The sequence below is a fragment of the Sebastes umbrosus genome, chromosome 15 (genome assembly GCF_015220745.1).
Source record: "Sebastes umbrosus isolate fSebUmb1 chromosome 15, fSebUmb1.pri, whole genome shotgun sequence".
Taxonomy (NCBI): Eukaryota; Metazoa; Chordata; class Actinopteri; order Perciformes; family Sebastidae; genus Sebastes; species Sebastes umbrosus.
In genome coordinates, this window is record NC_051283.1 from 15507367 (window position 1) to 15526371 (window position 19005).

General features: G+C 37.6%; 1 protein-coding gene across 2 annotated transcripts in view; it reads right to left on the minus strand.

The window, feature by feature from the left end:
- Nucleotides 1–19005, minus strand: part of vps50 (VPS50 EARP/GARPII complex subunit) — a 124551-nt gene that overhangs the window by 18516 nt on the left and 87030 nt on the right. For both annotated transcript variants that reach the window (XM_037794526.1, XM_037794525.1), the window contains one exon: nucleotides 116–264. In XM_037794526.1, the coding sequence (XP_037650454.1) occupies nucleotides 116–264 (149 nt within the window). The remainder of the gene's footprint in view (nucleotides 1–115; nucleotides 265–19005) is intronic.

Sequence of the window (19005 nt, forward strand, 5' to 3'; positions counted from 1 at the left end):
TCTCCTCAATACCAAAGGAATAAACACCAATAATGCTGTCTTAAGGTGTAATTATATTGCATACTTTATAAGTACTTAAATCATTGCGTGGTTTACAGGAGTGTTGTGTACTTACAGAGACTCAGTGGCCACCACCCTCTGTGCTAGTCCATAAAGCGTCCCGCTGTTAGTGAGGACCACCAGTTGGCTGAGATGGGGGCTGGGCACTTTCTCCTTCCTGTCCTCCGCTGCGCCGTGGACTCCTGCACTCTCCCCCGCTGCCTCCTGGAAGACACACAGGTGGACAGGCAAGTTAGCACGTAGAGTCTAAAATATATATTCATTACATTCTTCAGACACCTAAGAGACTCTTTATTACTTGTGAATGAGGCACAAAATGGTTCACCTTCTCTACCTAATTGCTTGGGGTGCTTGGACCCTGTTAGACTTGCTAAAAGTTATTATTATAATTAGAAGCAGCTCAGAGATGTGCAATAACCAGGGAACAGAGTTAGCGTTGGATAAAATGAGAAATAATTTGAATGACTGGTAACTATCAGTGTTACTCTGTTGTGGTTTCGGAGGAGGTGCTACTGTGGATGAGCATTGTCCAACTGTTACTTCAGCCGGTTCGCATGAAAAGGCGTATGAATACCGCGATGATGCGCAAGGCATTGAGCTTGCAATAAGAACGCCATTCTTGCTTTTGGCGTGACATGCGTGCGCTATGTAGTCTGTACCGACTGCAATGTAAACACATCCGGGTAAATACAGTATGCCATGCTCAGAGCTAGGGACGTAGAGTAAAAAGTGAGAAAGACTGCTCATGGTGGGTGGGAGGAGAGGTGGATGGGTCCAACAAACACAGGATTTTTAACCAGGAGACCAGTGTTTTGTTTTGTAAGTTACGTTAGTGAAATTTTTTTCGTGTTTCTGTACTTATGTTCCGTTGATTCCGTGCGTATTGTTAAGGCTGCTTAGAACTTTGGAAACATTATGCATTTAGAAAGAAAATATTGTAGTCAACATTTTGAAGAAAACAGCCACAAAGAAGGGCAAACGAGACAGGTCCGTATTTCAAGACGTTCGGGTGGGTTGCCAACTGAGGATAGTCTTTTCCGGTTGAACAGTCCCACAGGGAGAGATGGCCCAACAAGCACTAAGCGGCGATGTGCAGGCATGGGGTGCTGTAAAGCGCCACCTTCGTCCCAGGATGAAGTACGGCGAGAGCCAGCCAGCACCTGAGAGAGTTCCCACAAGGGGATCCTCCCACACCGAGTGGCCGTCCCTGACCCACCGTCCGGGGCGAGAGTGCTTATAACATAAGACAAAATGAGAGCGTCATTGCGAAACGGAATGCCGCACAATAACAGTTTTATGTCAATTATCTTGTTTTCATAATCGCTAGAAGTTAAAATCATAATTGAAACCATACCAACCATGATGTTTTTCCTAAACCAAACTAAGCAGTTTTGTTGCTTGAACCTAACTGCAGACGTTACTGTAGTTTAGCAATGTACAAATGACATGCAAAAAGCCTAAAATGCAATGTCCTTGCAATGTCATGTTATTTATACGCCTTCCCGTGAGACCGGGTTGGTTACTTTAACATTTAAACTGACATAACAGATAGTTCACTTGCAAAAATGAAGACAAAATGTAGATGTATGCTGGTGGGTAAGCATAATCTGAAATTCAATCAACCTTGTGGGGCTCAGTTACACCCAAAGCACACACACACACACTCGGAAATTCTGCTGACCAAACACTCTTCAACAGCAAAGCATTTATCTTCCTTTTGATATATTCCTCTACACCTCTCCATCAAGCAACCCCTTTATCTTTTCATTTTAAAAAAAACAATTGAAATAGAAAAAAAGAAAGATTTCAACCTAGATCCCTTCCGATCAATCACAGTAAACTATATCTGCATACAAATCCAACGAGATTCCATACAGGAGGTCAGGTCATATTATTTTACATGAAAGCACGATGCATTACATTGGCATGTAGGGCTTTACATCCTGCAGCTGCAAAGTCCCCTGAAACAGCCTCTGGGAGATCAATAGCAATCATACAAGTAATGAATGAATGGGAGCTATTAATGCTGGACCATATCAACCACTTACATACTGCACTCCTTTGCAATCTGGGTCTAATATTGCGTACGAGCGCCATTATTCCAGATGACCAGCTTTTATTACTGAGGCTGCACAAAGTACAGACAAACTATTTAAGAATAAGGAAGTGTGTAAAAGAAAGCACAAGGTACAAATGAGTGAGTTTTTCAGATGAATTAGAAATGATGTAACCAAAGGGAATAAAACATGAAAATGTGTGTGATGACAGGCCCACATGTCACTAGTTTATCATCACTCAAAACCAGAAGATAAAGCAGTGTTGTAGAACATGCAGTGATGTGCACAGTTTTAAGAAGATGACGTCTTACATTCCCCTAACGGCAATCTACTCCCTAGAATGAGATATATAAACAGCCCAGCTTAGAGAACAAAAATGCTCAGTATGCTGCTACAGTACGCAGATTTATGGTTCTGCTCGACCCAGGCCTCCTCTGTGAAAACTGCAACCTTTCCACAACCTCTGAGTAATCTCTCTGCGTTCAGTCAAACCTTCAGCGCTGCAAAAACCATTATCAGTCTGAAATAAAATGTTATCACATCCAGAAGATTACCACATCAATTATATTACTTTTACAGCTTAATGGCGTCGCTGTGGAGGGTGCAATATCTATCTCCATCCAAGAGCAACTCTCTACAAATATAAATGCTGTAACTATTTAAAAGTCAGAAACGTGAATAAAATAAGACAAAGCCTTAAATAACAAATGAATTATGAATAAGTTACTCATAACATTATAGTATTGTTAAGGATATTTCTGAAGTTTTTTTTTACTGACTTAACTTTTACCGACTCAATGGTACAATAATTTGTGTAATAATTCAACTGTGCAATACTTTGTCAATAATACTGCATTTATACTGTACATTTAAAGAAATACTTTAATTCTTATTTATACCAATCTGGCATTTATAATTAACACATTTAATAGAACCCACTTCTCAGCATTTTGTATTTACTTATAAGCATTTCGTATTTACTCATAAGCATTTTGTATTTATTTATTTCAACTGAGGTTATATGTTATATATTACATGTCTTAATGCAAATATCTGTACATATTTCTTATATTCTTATTTTTAATTTTATTACTTACTTATATTTCTTTACATATATCATGTTTATACTGTAGCATTATGTACAATAATTTGTATGTTATACTTTTTCCTTTATTTCTATTTTCGTACATTTCTTTATGTTAACATAAGAGCAACTGTAACGGCCCATTTTTGCCCCGGGGGGGTAATAAAGTTTTCACATCTGATTACAAATTTTAAAATACGATATTTTCCTTCGTCTGACTCACTAGGAGCAAACTTCTGACGTATATGCAACCAGCATTGAGAGGACAAGAGAAAAAGTATACAGCAATCTTTTTTTGTCCACTGCAGACTTTCTGTCCTTTGGCAAGAGGCTGCAGAGCATTCACAGCACAACCTCTCGTCTACACCAAAGCATCCACACCTTGGCCTTTGGACAGCTGAACTTATTGTGTAGTTATTCTGAACTCAGGGCAAAGGGAGGACAGCTGAAGCTCCACATTAAAGATGCACTTTGTTAACTTCAACTTATTTATTTAACCACTGAAGAGTACAAATGTTTAATTTAATACTTTTTTAAGATTTCCATATGCTGCTCATGTTTCAGAGTATGCGTTATGCATGTTAAAGTGGCAATGGTTTTTTTCAGTCTTTTTGTTGATACATGAGCATAGAAATATAATAGAACAATTATATTTCTAGGTACATGAGCTACAAGTTTTCAGAATTGTGTAGTATAGTGTTACATCATTTGGCTAGATAGTGACTTAACAGACATTTATATAAATGAAAATCTTTGAGATTGCCACTTTAAGGAGTTTGTACTGGTGAATTTTCTGTTTCTCTGAATATGGCAATAATATTCTGAAGCTGCTCTTAGTCAGGATTATTACTATGATTGTAATGTTGCTGAATTTTTTTTTTTTTTTAAGATTTATGGAAAGTTTTCCAGTATTCCACAACATCAACATCACAACAAAGTTCATGTAATTCCTCCAGTCATGCTTAATAAATCTGTCAACAACTTTTAATAAACAAAACGCACTGTGTGATTGAACACATTTGAAGCTAAAATAATGTCAGCTAGGTCTCTGATCGCTGTGAAGAGTTAAAGAAGGACGGAAAACACTTCTAAGCACATAAACATGACAAACAGTGCAGTGGTAATGGAGTTAATCCAGAAATGGCATTAGTGCGCATTTCAATTGTGACAAGTGATTTAAGATTTGGACCGTGATAAAAGCTGTTGAGCAGCAGCGGCACGCAAACACAAAATTTATTGTAAATAAGTGCAGATAAATTAAACATTACTGCCGTTGTTATTCCTTTTCTTATAAAACAGTTTGCTTACGCAGAATTCGACATATGAGAAGAGTGGGACGACACTGTGGCCAAAACATGCACCTGCATTTGTACTGTTCAAACTTTTGAATTGAAAATGAACAGCTTTAACTGGTCTCTTCTTTTAGATCTACTTCTGGGGACACTGACACAATGCACTCTGGGAAAGTTATGGCGTAGCAACAGGTGTGCCAGTGCCACCCAAAGAGGCAGCTAGCACGCCAAAAAATCAGATGCAGAATTAATTTTTAGTTATAGTCTTACTAAAACAAGTTACTATTACTAAACAAAACAACCCGCCACCATCAATCTACAGCCGTTCTATATTTCTACTAGTGGAAGTTGGCAACACTACACACACATCTAGCAAGAAAAGAAGTCATGAGCAGTCGTGCGTGCAGCCGGTGCTGTGCCAAAAAGCGATCGTCTGCCAAAACTGATTGCAGCTCCTACCTTGTGACTGAAAGGTTTTTTCTGCCTCAGAACAGTTTGATTTCATTCCTGAGTATTATATCTGAAAGATTATAGCCCACTCAGTCCTTTTTACCTGCGGAAATTCCTTCAAAGGGTCATTACAAGACAGTTTTCACCTGCCAAAAACTGATTGCAGCTCCTCCCTTGTGACTGAAAGTTTTTTTCTGTCTCAGAACGGTTCGATTTAATTCTGAAGCAATTAAAAAGGACTGAGTGGGCTATAATCTGTCAGATATAATCCTCATGAATGAAATCAAACTATTCTGAGGCAGAAAAAACCTTTCAGTCATAAGGTAGGAGCTGCAATCAGTTTTTGGCAGGTGAAAACTGTATTTTGTGGCTTGTAATTGTCCTTTAAAGGAATTTCAGCAGGTAAAAAGGACTGAGTGGGCTATAATCTGTCAGATATAATCCTCATGAATTAAATTAAAAAGCCACAACTTTTTATAAATATATACTGAGGTGGCAGCTGGGGTGGCTGAATTAGTGTGAACTGCCAAAAAATTTCGGATCGCTCTCTCTTCGGGCGCTCGCATAAAGGGCCTCTCCATCTAAAAGTCACAGGCTGAATTTCATTTCCAGTCCGCCCACGGATCATGTGGCACACACAGTTTTTTTTCCTGGCTACGGTAGTGCGGGGAAGGAAGCAAAAACTATGAGCTTTGATATGATTTCTAAGTACATGGTTGCTTTAAGTGTTTCGTATTTGAACACAGGTTACAAGTTACGTAACACCCATCTTCAGGTCTTCTAACAGTGCAGTGTGTTCCCTTTAACTCTGCTGTATCATACTGACTTCCATCATTGGGTTGCATTATAAAAGTCACACCGACATGTTCTCCTTTAAATCAAACAAATCAATTTCACTTCGGTTTCATTCGTCCGACATTGCAGCAAAGTCTGGTTTGGTCTATTTTTAATTTCTCCACATGAGGCCTGACCTTTCATTGACTGCGCCCCTGAAGCGTCAACACTTTATGCAAAAAAGGAAAAGGAGGCTTCTGAATGACTGTCGGGAGAAATGTCAGGTTTCTTTTCCAACTGCATATGACTCTGCTGGGATTCTTCAGGTAAAAGCAATGACTAGGCTGAATACAAAAGAAAAGAAGAAAACCAAACAACTACCATGACATTTGGGATTTTATGCATCTACTTTTTCCAATTTTGAGGCGAGAAATGTATTGTAAAAGGAGCTCCCAGCTTTGACAGCTTGTGACAACCTCAACAGGGTTTTATCTTTCTGTTTGGGGTGACAAGCACACTGAATATGAAACAGCATCCGCTCTTAGTGTCTACTCCATGTTTATTCGTTTATTAGATGTTTGATCTATCATTTTATGTTCAAAATGGCAAACATGATTTAATGGAATAGCATTAACATAATTTCCACTTGTTGTTGCCCTTTGGTGCCCTTGAATATTTGAATTATTTTGGGGGGTAAACATACAAAACATGCAAATACGTGCATACAATTCGGATGCTTCTGCCTGTTTTAATCTGCAAATAAATGTAAGAGATGTAGAGATGAGGAAGCTCATTTCGTCGCACAAATTAATTCCTACAAATGAGAGATTAAACTTCTCTGCTTAATTGTCTTCTTAATCCTGTGGCAATTATGGCTCATAGTTATCTTTTGTGGTTGTTTGCAGACAAGCACCAACATGCAGCTGCTGAAATCCTTGTTTTTTTATCAGAAAACAAGTAATGATTTAATTCCAACTTCTAAAAATAGCTTCACGTATAAAGATATCAAGTCATCATTACAGACCTACTGTAATCAACTGTAGTGTAACTTGGTTTTTGTTGATATCCTCAAAGACACAACTGCGCAAACAATTATGATTTCACTTTTATGAAAACACTCGGTCAAAATGACAAATGACTTTAGCGAGACAAAAGTAAACTAACTCCATTGCCAAATAGGCCCACGTGCAAAATATTCTGCCATATTGGACAAATGAATCATCAGTGAACAATTTTTCAGAGTCATACAAGTGCCGAGATGAGGCCGATCTTTCCATATAGCATGACATGATAGTGAAGAGGTCGTACTTCATTTGATTTACACTCTGCAGCTGCTCAAGATATTTAGGAGGAGTTTCAGTTTCTCTGCTGTCCCACTGAGATAAATAGTGAAATTGCTTTTCCATTGTGGAGTCTAGTATATAGTGTTACAAAACCAATACTTGAGTGACGGTTATTGGTCCGAGTTGATTTTCAATATATGCTACAGAACCATTTCTGGTATGTTGATAGAAATTAAAATTTTAAAATATTTTTCTGTATGTATGCAAAGTATATGTGGCTATAGTGTAGTGTGTATTTTGTACTGTACTGTATGTGAATATTCTAGTAAATCACAGAAAATAACATTCACAGGATATTAGAGCTAAAACTATTAATTGATTCTTCAATTAGTCCATTGACAGAAAATCATAGGCAATTGCCTTAAATGTCACTCATTTAATCTTTCATACTCTATCTGCAATTATGCGAAATACTCATTAATTTAACATTGACAAATTGAAAGTCCAGTCATTAGCATTTGACATTAAGTCCAGTCATTAGCATTTGACATTAAATCCCTTACGGAGTCGACTCACTGTTCATAAAACGGAAAAAGAAAAGAAATCAAAGTTTTGACAAATGCAAAATGAACCTGAATCAAGTATAAGCGGTTGCGAGATGCTGCATTGACTTTATTATGACAACCATATGAATTATTTCTTCTGTGAAAAAATGCATCTTGTGAATTCGAGCATAGTAAAACAGTTCTGTAAAGAAATGCCCTCAAATTGCATTTGTTGCATTTCCCAAAGCAGTCTCAAAGGCTGAGCACAAACTCTTCACTCAGCAGATCACGCAGCTATTCAGAGGAAATTTTACTAATACATTTCTCGGCTTCCTGTTTATAAAACTGACATCAATTTGGCAGGTTATGGGAAGGAAAATAATATGCGTGTCATTCACCTCAGTGTACTGATGTAAATGATCATCAACCTCTGACTGAGTTTAATACAGAAAGAGAAGCTGGAGCACTGAGTGACCTCTATAAAAACACAACAAATGACCATCCATTATCACTTTAATGAGCCATGGCAAACAATAAGAGAAGAAATACTTTATGGAACATGATAGCATGATAAAAGCACAATCTGTAATCTAAAAGTAAGCAACAAGGGTATCCCCGCTACCCAAAATCACAACACTAAATTGAAACCTGCCATCCCCCCACGAACAGGCCTTTATTTTGAATTATTACACGGCTTTGTTGATGGTTGGTCAATCACGACATTCTACAGTCTGTTATTTCTTTATAGCAGCCGTTGCTATGTATAACAGACCGTTGCTATGGATGCAGTACTGATGTCGGACTCTGGTGGACCATTTTTGTGTTAAATTATTGATTTCTTAAGTAAGTAGCTGTGTAGTAAGCAGGATAATGTACAGCTAGAAGGTCATTGTTGTGAAATAAACCCCTTCAGGGTGATGCAAGACATTATACCTTACATATGATCGGTTAACTAAGATACAATACTACAGCTGATAAGGCTTTATTCATTCTGTGGTATGAGTAGCACGTCAATTTATATTGGCTTACAAAAATATCCAATTATGTGTTATCTTAAAATTATACAAAATAAACATATTTTGTAATTAGGGGTGTAAGAAAATATCGATACACTTGAGTATCGCAATATTATGTTTTGTGATACTGTATAGATTCTCAAAAACACTATTTCTAATAGTTTAAATGCAAAGATTCGTGGCAGACAGTGCCTCAGATTGCACAAAAAGTAGTGCTCTGATGTTGAATGTTACAGGGACTGTGATAAATGCAGATCCCACTGTTCTCATTGCATAAAAAAAGTAAACTTTTTTTCTCCTATTTTATGCATGTGTTCTTTATACTATGAGAGTTTCCTAAAATTAGATAATAAAAAAAAAATCGCAATACATCACCTTGCTTATGGTATAGCAATATATTGAATCATAACCCCTGTATCATGATACGTATTGTATCACCAGATTGTTGCCAATACACAGCCCTATTTGTACTGTAATGCTAAAAAGTGATGAAATGCAGTTACTGTCACTTTGTATTTGATTACAGTTCATGAAAAATATGTTTTGGTTTGGGGAGAGTCTGATAAGTTGGTGACAACAAAGTCCAACAGCCACATAAGCAAGCGAGGCCAAGGGTAAATATCAAGCTCTGCAGGTAATAAACAAGGTTGGCATCCTGCAAGGTGGAAGCACTGCAGGGTACAATTTGTTCAACACTGGTACAAAGGAACAGAAACCAGTCCACTGATAAAAGATCCTAAATCGAGTTACTGATATACAAGAACAAGGCAGCAGGCCCGCTGAAACCTGCAGCATGTAAGTGGTGCTTGAAAAATGTCCATTAGAGCAAATTCTTTCTCTTTTTTTTTTTTTATGTGGTTGCAATTCTATCCACATTTTCCTCCATTTGCCAAAAGAACAAGCTCCATTAAATGAACCTACTGTTCTGTACTGGAGCAGACTGTCTTTTGATTAGTGAATGTGAATGACAGTTATCAACACAGTTACGTAAATTATTTAATCAGGATGGAGGTAGTAGGAGGTCTTCACTGATGAAACAATAATTAAGATTTCCAAAGCAAATCTGCCCTCATTTAAATTGCTTGTTTGAGACAAAAGTCATGACATTAAATATTAAAAGATGATCGAGGAAATATTTTCAGAATAATGAGAATATTAACCACGAAGACCATCAGCAATATTTCACAGTGCTTTGCTCTGCAATGACGCCAGATAAAATGTAGTTGTAAAAATATAGCAATTAATAACTCATAACAACACTGGGTAACACTTTATAATAACCATCATTTATGAATGGTACATTGATAGTTAATTAAACGTAGTTAATAGTTATTTTACTCTTAAAAATATGAGGAAATTATAATTAATTATGTTTACTAATTATTAGTTGTGCCATAATTTGTTAAATATTTGTTAATGATAACGAAATTATTTGCATAAATAAATAGACCAGATATTTATAACACTGATGAATATAATACCTTTAACCATTAAATGGTAAATAAATAATTTGTAAAGCATCTATAAATATTATTTAGATAGATAGTTAATACTTTGTCAGTGGTTAATAATTGGTTTCTGGTCCATCTATCTATGTAATGTTTATAGATGTTTTACAAATGATTTCTTAATGGTTTACAAACCATTTGGTAATCATTAATGAATATTTAATATAGCATATAAAATGTTATAATGTGTACAACTATAAACTGTTCATAGATAGTGTACTAATGTAATCAGAATGTAATTGTTATCGTCTCTTATCAGCTATGATACAATATAGAATTTATAAAGTAATTATTTCATATTACACAAACTAATGATAAAATAATAAAAAGAAATATAGCATTACTAATATATAATAATAACATTATAAATTATAATTTCATTGTTTGTTAATAGTAAAAGAACAATTAACTAAGTTTTAATTAATTATCAATTTATCATTTATAAATGGTGGTTATTATAAAGTGTTACCGTGCTTTAAAGATGGATATTTACTAGTCTCCTTTAGAAAAACAACATATGCACATAACTTTTAGCAAACAGAGCTCGCCACAGCAGGATTAATTAATTATAATTAATCAATTAATTAATCAATCACACCCCTTTAGTCTGCCTGCTCTGTTAGCCATGAGCAGGCAGTAGCTAGTGAACCTCACATGCGTAGGACCGGCTATGGATTTTGTAAAATTGCAAGCACGTCCACATCAAGCAATTTTTCCATCCATATCAAAAGCCAATGTCCTCCATTTCATTACACTTTGAATACTTCATATGAAAAATAATCAAAGTTCACAGACGACGTTTGAACAAAACCTCTACTTCTGCCCATTGTATATTAGAGAAAAGGAAATATCTGTATGGGTGTGTGGATTCTCAGTATAATCTGAATTGAAGTAAGAAAAGCAGCACTGGAGGCAGAGAACAATTCTTTTCTTTGTGAGCTCACTGTGTTTTTAATTATCTGTCTGGCGCTGTTGCTCAGGCTGAAGTGGCCCTTGAGTTAATGAACCATATAAAGACCTTTGCTAAACGAAGAGTAAAAAAAAGAGACTAAAATTTCCCTGTGACAGACAGATAGGTTCAGCCTTTTGTTAGGTTTTTTTTTTTTAATAGAGCCTCTGCCCCTGGATAACACTTAACAAAAGTAATGCCTTGATCTGAGCTTACTAAAGTAATTCAAACCTTTGACTTACAAAATGTTAAAATACATCCGTCACAGATATAACTAAAGGCCACTTTAATAAGTAAATTACACTTCAGTGTCCCAAGCTTAAGAAGAAGACATCTACTCATAGAAATGTGTCTTTTGATGCTGCACACACTAATAATCATACACTGGACAAGGGCTGGGCGATTTGGCAAAATTTGATATAGGTCTTTTCATATCTATCTATAAAGATATATTTCACGATATAGCATGCTTTCTGGTAATTCAATAAATAAACAGTCTATATATATAATAACCACATAGTAAAGCCTATGTTTGTATAATCCTGTGTGAATTAAATACTTGACAAATGAAAAGTATTTTCTCATTGAATGAAGAACTTTAGAGCAAAATGAACAGTTTCAAGTGAAATTATAGAGAAAAAGTAAATATTTCTAGCTGACTATGTTCACATGCATGCACACAAATACAGAGCAATCAGATTAAGACAATAGTTTCATCAGATTTTATGAGAAATTTCAGTTAGTACATGCTTGTTATTATCAATTTAGATGACATAATTGTGTATCATGATATGTCACTATATGATTTCATCGCGATGCGTTTTCATTGAAAGAAAAAAAATGGTCATTTTGAATTATTGCAACCAACTGAAGCCTCTCCCATGTGCTAAGCATGTTGAGCTACGATGGCCAATGCGAAAACCAAATGGCCCTCTCTAGAGCCATCTGGAGCAGAGCCAGTGCGTAAAGTGTGTGTGTACGTGGGAAGTGAGTGCTGAAGCAAGAGAGAGAGAGAGCGACGGCGAAGCGAGTAACGTTATCGACCACGGCCCAAGCAGGAAAAGTTAACAGAGTTTGGTTTGTCGATTCTGGGCTACTGTAGAAATATGGCGCTGCAACAAGGCGGACTCTGTGGAGAGGACCCGCTCCCTATGTAGAGATAAACGACTCATTCTAAGGTAACAAAAACATAAAGATTCTTATTTCCAGGTGAATATACACTAAAGAAAACATACTTATTAATATTATATTACATTGTTACAATTGTTACACACTGATCCTTTAAGACAACAGTTTGATTTAATGGAGTTTGATCAACTTTTCTGAGAAATTTGAGTTAGTATGTGCTTGTTATTATCAATTTAGATGACATAATTGTGTATCACGATATATGATTTCATATTTCAACGATAAAATATCATATTGAATTATCGCCCACCCCATAGCTCTATACCGCTGACAACATTATGCTTTGAGGAGATTGAAGACATTTATTTTGAGTCTTACTATTGTTAATGAGCTCTCTTAGTGTAAGTGACAGCAGGAGTTAAATAATCAAGACGGAAATGCTACAATTAGGATTTACACCATGTTTCAAATGTCAAATCTAAGGAAACTATATATTACAAGAAAAGGGGCAAATGGATGGAAAATAAATGAATCACTTCAACAGAACCAGTACGTTCTTGCTTTATCACTTTTTTGGACTTAAGGTCATATATTATTTGAGCATAATACACTTGATACGAACTGAATACACTTGACAAAACTTTGGCATAAAATGTTATTAATACTGGCAAGAGGCCATCGTTGCGAACCAAATGCCTCCGCCTTAATGTGAAAGACGTTTATTTATGCTTCTGGTCTTCTGTGTGGTCTCGGTTTCAATTCTGACCAAAAACATCTTCCTTTCTGTCTGCATCTAGAAGCTACACATTATAAGGTCAAACTATTCTCTTACAGTCTTTGTTTCTTTGTCATTTTCTGCACTTGTAGTGAAGACTCTATAGTCTCTGTCATATTGTAACGTCTGTGTCCTTACCCTCATTAATGATCAATAATTAACATGAATGGTACAAAACAGAAGAATGAGTCAGCATGTGGAAGTCATGGCACCTTTTAGTGAGAGTTTATATATAAAAAGATCATTTGGAAAATAAGCACATGCCAAAAGACAAAAACAAATGGGAATATCAAGAGACATTTCACTGCAACTGCATTTATTCAAAGCCAAACCATAATTGGATTAGGAATTTTGGAGAGCAGCACCATCCCAAAGCCTTCGGGAAGAATTTCGTTACTTGATTCTGTCAGCTTTGATAACATCCAGTAGTTTGAGAAAGAACAGCTTGCCTAACAGTGCAAACATCAACTCCAATGTCCTTAAGGGCCTTTGTGTAGAGTGGACAGGCGAAAGGGAGAACAAGTTTAGTTCGCCAGCGAGGTATTTATGCCGAAATGGTTTCCCCGTGTGGACCAACAGCATTGTTAAGTATGAAGACATCAAGCATCAAAGCCAGGGAGCTTATCTACCCTTGTGTAATGATTAGAAATTAAGCCCGGGAATTGCCGATGAAAAGAAAACATATAGAAAATGATCGTCCAGGGAGGGATTTGAAAACAGATAAGAGCAAAGCTTTGAATATAAGACTTAAAAAACAGGGAGTCGCTTGATGACTATCAATCCCTGCTGTTTTTCATCCAACACATCAAAGAGGAGAGGCTGAGATATTTAGTCGGCTGAAAATAATTATTAATGAGGATAGACGGTTTAAACAGATGTAAGTGGGTATATGTACAATAACTGTGCGTGGTAGGATTTAATGAGATTCTGCTACGCTTTATGGTATTCATATGGGACATGTAATCTCCTTGGCATGATGCCTTAGGGAGACAATGGCACTGAAGCTCTCTATCGATCAGAGTGCAGGAATTCAGATCCACGGGGAAAACCCGCCAAACATCTGTAGCATATTTCAGATTTTATATAGGCCATACTTTCCAACTTTACAAAAACTTCCTTGCTACTTTGTTGAACACAAAACCACCCAAAAGCTCATTTCCAGCAATTCCCACACAATGCTACTGCAAGTGTGCACTGGCTCCCTCATTACACTTACAGTAAGTAGCCACAGTGTACTTTGCAGGCTATGGGTTTATCTTGGCTCATTCATTTCTGTTCTTCTAAAGTGCTGAGTCAGGCCCAACTCTGCTGGAGCATCTATTTCTTTATTGGATTTTCCCTGCACATCCACCGGGTGATTTTGTTGTGAGCATCTCAATTTTGAGCAACAGCCTGAGGTAGTTTTGAGGTGGGTATGGGAGGCCCTAACAGTCTGCAGCAGTAGACACCTGAGGAGAGAAGGGAGCTCCCGCTCAGTATAAAGTCTGCCGGATCCATCATTTGAACCGTGTGATGTAATGTTATATAAGTCTGGGGAAATAGTTCTCAACATAAATGGCTGGTGTGAAAGAAGATATGCAAATACAATGAAATACTTAAAGGGCTATTTTCTCAATCAGCTTCATACTATTGTATGAGCAATACTGTCCTATATGGACACATAATAATCTACTAAAGTTAGTTTATTAAATTTAGCCACATTCGAGCATCAGTATTCAGCTAGAGCTGAAACAATTAGCTGATTAATCGATCGACAGAAAATTAATCTGCAACACTTTTGATAAGTGATCATTTAAGACTTTTTCAAGGTTATTTTTTTGCCTTTTTGCCTTTATTAGATAGACTTGAAAGTAGGGCTGGGACAATAGACCTATCTCCCGATTCAATGCTACCACAATACTTGGGTGCCGATTCGACTTGGTATTGCGATTTTTAAGTATTGCGATTCGATATGATGATTTATTGCAATTTTTGTTAACACTAGACCGAGGGGAAAAGTTGAATCATACACTTCTAGGGACTTTTAATTTGAAAAATATCTAAATTAATACATTACAATGTTTGATTTTCAGCATGTATGTAGTCAGAGATGTCCTGAAGTCAAATATAGCATAGCATGCAGCTTTAGCCATGATGTCTAGCTCTGCTTTTCCTGGCAATGTATGAAACTCAAAGTGTTTCCATGCTTTACTGTATGTGTAGTGTTTACCATTTTGGATTTAATATGTGAGGGTGCAGGTTGTATCCACACGGACCCTCCGCTGTTTTGTACTTCTTCGTTGAGGCCGGCTGCGGTTTGTTTTGGTTGGAGGATACGGAGCGGATATGATGTCACGTTACTCAGACTACAACAATAAAAGCGATAACTTCCTTCTGCCTCCGCATAGACTCAAATGAAGCAAATATATTGATTCTGGCATTAAAAAAATCTATTTCAAAATCAATAAAAAAATGTTTTTTTAAATCGCTTTTTTCCCCCACCCCTACTAGAAAGGGGAAGAGAGAGGGGACGTCATGCAGCAAATGGCTGCAGGTCAGACCCAAACCCGGGTCGCTGCTGTAAGGACTCATCTTTAGTATATGGGGCGCCCGCTCTACCAGATGAGCTACCTGGGTGCCCCATTTAAGAAACTTTGTAAGCAAAATGGCAAAGAAATCCCTGGTTCTAGCTTCTCAAATGCTTGCTCATTTTACAATGATATCCTGGAGCTTAACAAACCTGGCTCCTGCACCTTTCAAATAATAGCAAGAAAGCTCCGACCTAAGAATAACCTTTCGAAAACAAATGTTTTCAGGAAAAAACATTAAAAGCAATACAACTTTAAAATGCTATTCCCAAGCAAAATAAAAAATAAACAATCCTTATTTTGAAAGGTCCAGTAAACTAAGAGCTTGATAATCCTGTAATCGCCCTTGTCGTGAAGGAAGCTTCCAGCTGTGGAGTTGAAAAGTGATCTCTCAATTGAAGTGTCTCACTCTGTCTTGATTGACTGTTTACTCCTCTCCAATCCATTCCATAGAGATTTATGGGCAAGTCGAGTGGACTGCCTGCCAGCCAATTACTGTCGAGTGGATCCTATTGCACCTCTTTGTCACTCTAATACTAGAAATTTGGTTCTCATTAGATGAATGTCAAATGGAATTAGGGCCTTCATTCATTTTGTACGACACCCCCCGGCACCTCTAAGCCTGTCTCTAGCAAATTCTTTTCCCAGAGCTGCAGGTCTGCTCACCTGCTTTGGGATGACAAAAGCCATGATACAGGAGGAAAACTAAAAAAAGAGAATTACTGCCTTTTGGTTGTATGCCTCCGTCAACCAAGTCAAGCTACAGTTTAGATCCATGTCTGCCAAAAACATGCTTTGTGATGTCACAGTGACCTTTGACCACCAAAATCTAATCAGCTCATCCTTGAGTCCAAGTGGATGTTTGTGCCAAATGTAATGAAATTCCCTCCAGGCGTTTCTGATATATCACTTTCACGAGAATGGGACGGACGTAAGGTCGCACGGTAATAATAGTTTGTTTTCATTTTATTTTAGGAATTAAACAGACTTGACCTTCCAGGAGACGCCGCTATGTCGCGATTACTTCACATCGGAAGATTAAGTATTAAACACTATGGCCATTCCTATACAGTTCTCAAACCATGTATTTCGTATGTATATGTAGCTACCTACTTCTGAGACATTATATCTATATCTATATCTTATATTATTTATTTAGTTTCAGTTTACAACAAATATTTTGAAGTTTTATTTCACTATAATAATCCTGGTTGACCTTTCACAACCAAAATCTAATCAGTTCATCCTTGAGTCCAAGAGGACGTTTGTGCCAAATTTGAAAAAATTCCCTTCAGGAGTTTCTGAGATATTGCGTTTACAAGAATGGGATCTACGGACGGACGGACAAACAAGGCCGAGGCGTAATAACTTGATTGAAATAATTGACTTAAGGACATGAATGAACCAAACTGAAGTGTATGGAAAATGCAGAATACAAATGACGGGATTTGTATTAAAGTGTGTAATTCTGCTTATCACCATGTCAGGCACACTGAGAGGTGTGAGACAAGAAGCTGCTGAGTTACTGTATCCAGGGGGAACCAACTGTCTCCTCATCACCGCCGAGGAGCGTGACCTACAGCTGGGCCTATCACTGAAGTGTGTTAGTGCGCTCCACTGAAACCCCAACGAAATGTCAATACTTGTGATTTCCTGACAACTACAGTATAAACAGTCACACCGCGGAGCTTAATTGTGATCTATAATCCCTGTCAAATGGCAAAACCCCCCTGGCGCGTTGCACCATTTACAGAGATAGACAGCAGGCCACAAAGAAGAGGCCAGTCTGGACAGTGATGTGCCCTCGTGAGACGCACAACTAATGACCGGGTTCAGTGTGCAGTGAGTGTGTACATGACATTAGCCAGTGCCTCTCATGAGAGGCAGCGTGTCTGTGTACGTTAGCTGTGCCAAGACAGTGTAGCGAACCACAACCCCAATGCATGCTTAGGGATTATCATTCTGCTGCTACAGTAACAGGAAGAGAGCGTGAAACGAGTGCTCAATGTAGTAGTAAACTACAGTAGGACTACAAACCTGTATGTGTGTTAAAGTTCTCGATCCTTTTGTATACATATACTGTGTTTTCTTGTCTGTCGGTGTGTGTGTGTGTGTTGTTTTGTGTGCATATCTGCAAACACCCTCACTGCCAGACGACTGCTGCCAACACAGAAATTACCCAGCTTCTCAATCCTGTTTCAGTGCCAGGCATGAAAAAGTCCCAATCTGTGTACCCAGAAGCGGACGTACTCACACAAAAACACACATCTAATCAACTCATCACACGCTGAGGGTTGAATTCAGCAATTTAAAGAATCAAACAGGGAAAAAAAACATATTTTTTTCAAAATCGATCAGCCGTATCTTCATGCCTGGACCGATGGTGAACACTGAAATAAATACACATTAGGGGTTGGGGAAAAATTGATACGGCATAGTATCGCGATATTTTGCGTGGCAATATTGTATCGATACACGGACGTCAAGTATCGATCTTTTGTTATATAAACTATTAAACTCTTAACAATCCGACGGCCGCTATTCTAGTTTTCAGAGGTTGTAGCGGAGCTCAGATACTGGTATCATATGAAATGATATGAAACGATATTGATTGGTAACAACTTTGTCAGCTTGTTTTATTTTTATTTAGCAAATGCAAAGTCCTTGAGCCGTTGCCTCCTGGTCTGCTGTATGGAGGGTGACTAACCCTCCTTTTAGACTGTGGAGCGGGCAAGCTTCAATGATGTGTTCCATTGTTTGCACCTCTCCACAGGCACACAATGGGCTTGGGCTACTGCCACATTTGTGAAGGCTGGCCAAGCAGGGGCCATGTCCGGACCTGAATCTATTAAGAGTTGACCACTGTATCCTTGGCAGGTTGGTGCCAGGGACCTGTTGGGTGGGGTCTGACACCAGATGTTTGTTTGGGACATCCTTGCTTGTCAGCTTGTTGGGAAGAGCTATTAATAACGCTCAAAAGTTATGCTTAATTTTGGCAAGGAGAAACTGGCATGGACATTTTCAAAGGTGCGCCTTGATCTCTGACCTCAAGATATGTGAATGAAAACTCTGAGATAAACAGAGTGAAAAATGTATCTTGTTAGATAAAACAGATGTTGACAAACTGCATAGTTTGCAGTTGAAAAAGGTAATAAATCGCAATATAACATATCGCAATATTCAGCATATTGCAAAATGTTTAAAATCGCAATAAGATTGTATCGTGAATGAAGTATTAAGTGATAATATTGTATCGTGCGGCCTCTGGTGATTCCCTTCCCTAATACACATCCAAACATGCCATAACATATTCAAAAGCGCCATAAAACTGGGAGGAACAAAACAAGCAGAGTTGAGAGGTATGCAATCACTGGCACTAAAAAGGACAGACAGATAAGGAGGAAACGTAAGGGAAGAAATGAGGGAGAAAGAGTTGGAAAAACAAGTGTGACTGATTGAAAGAGTAAATACTGGTTGTTTGAGTGTTGAGAGAAGTTAAAGGACGGTGATCCAGACG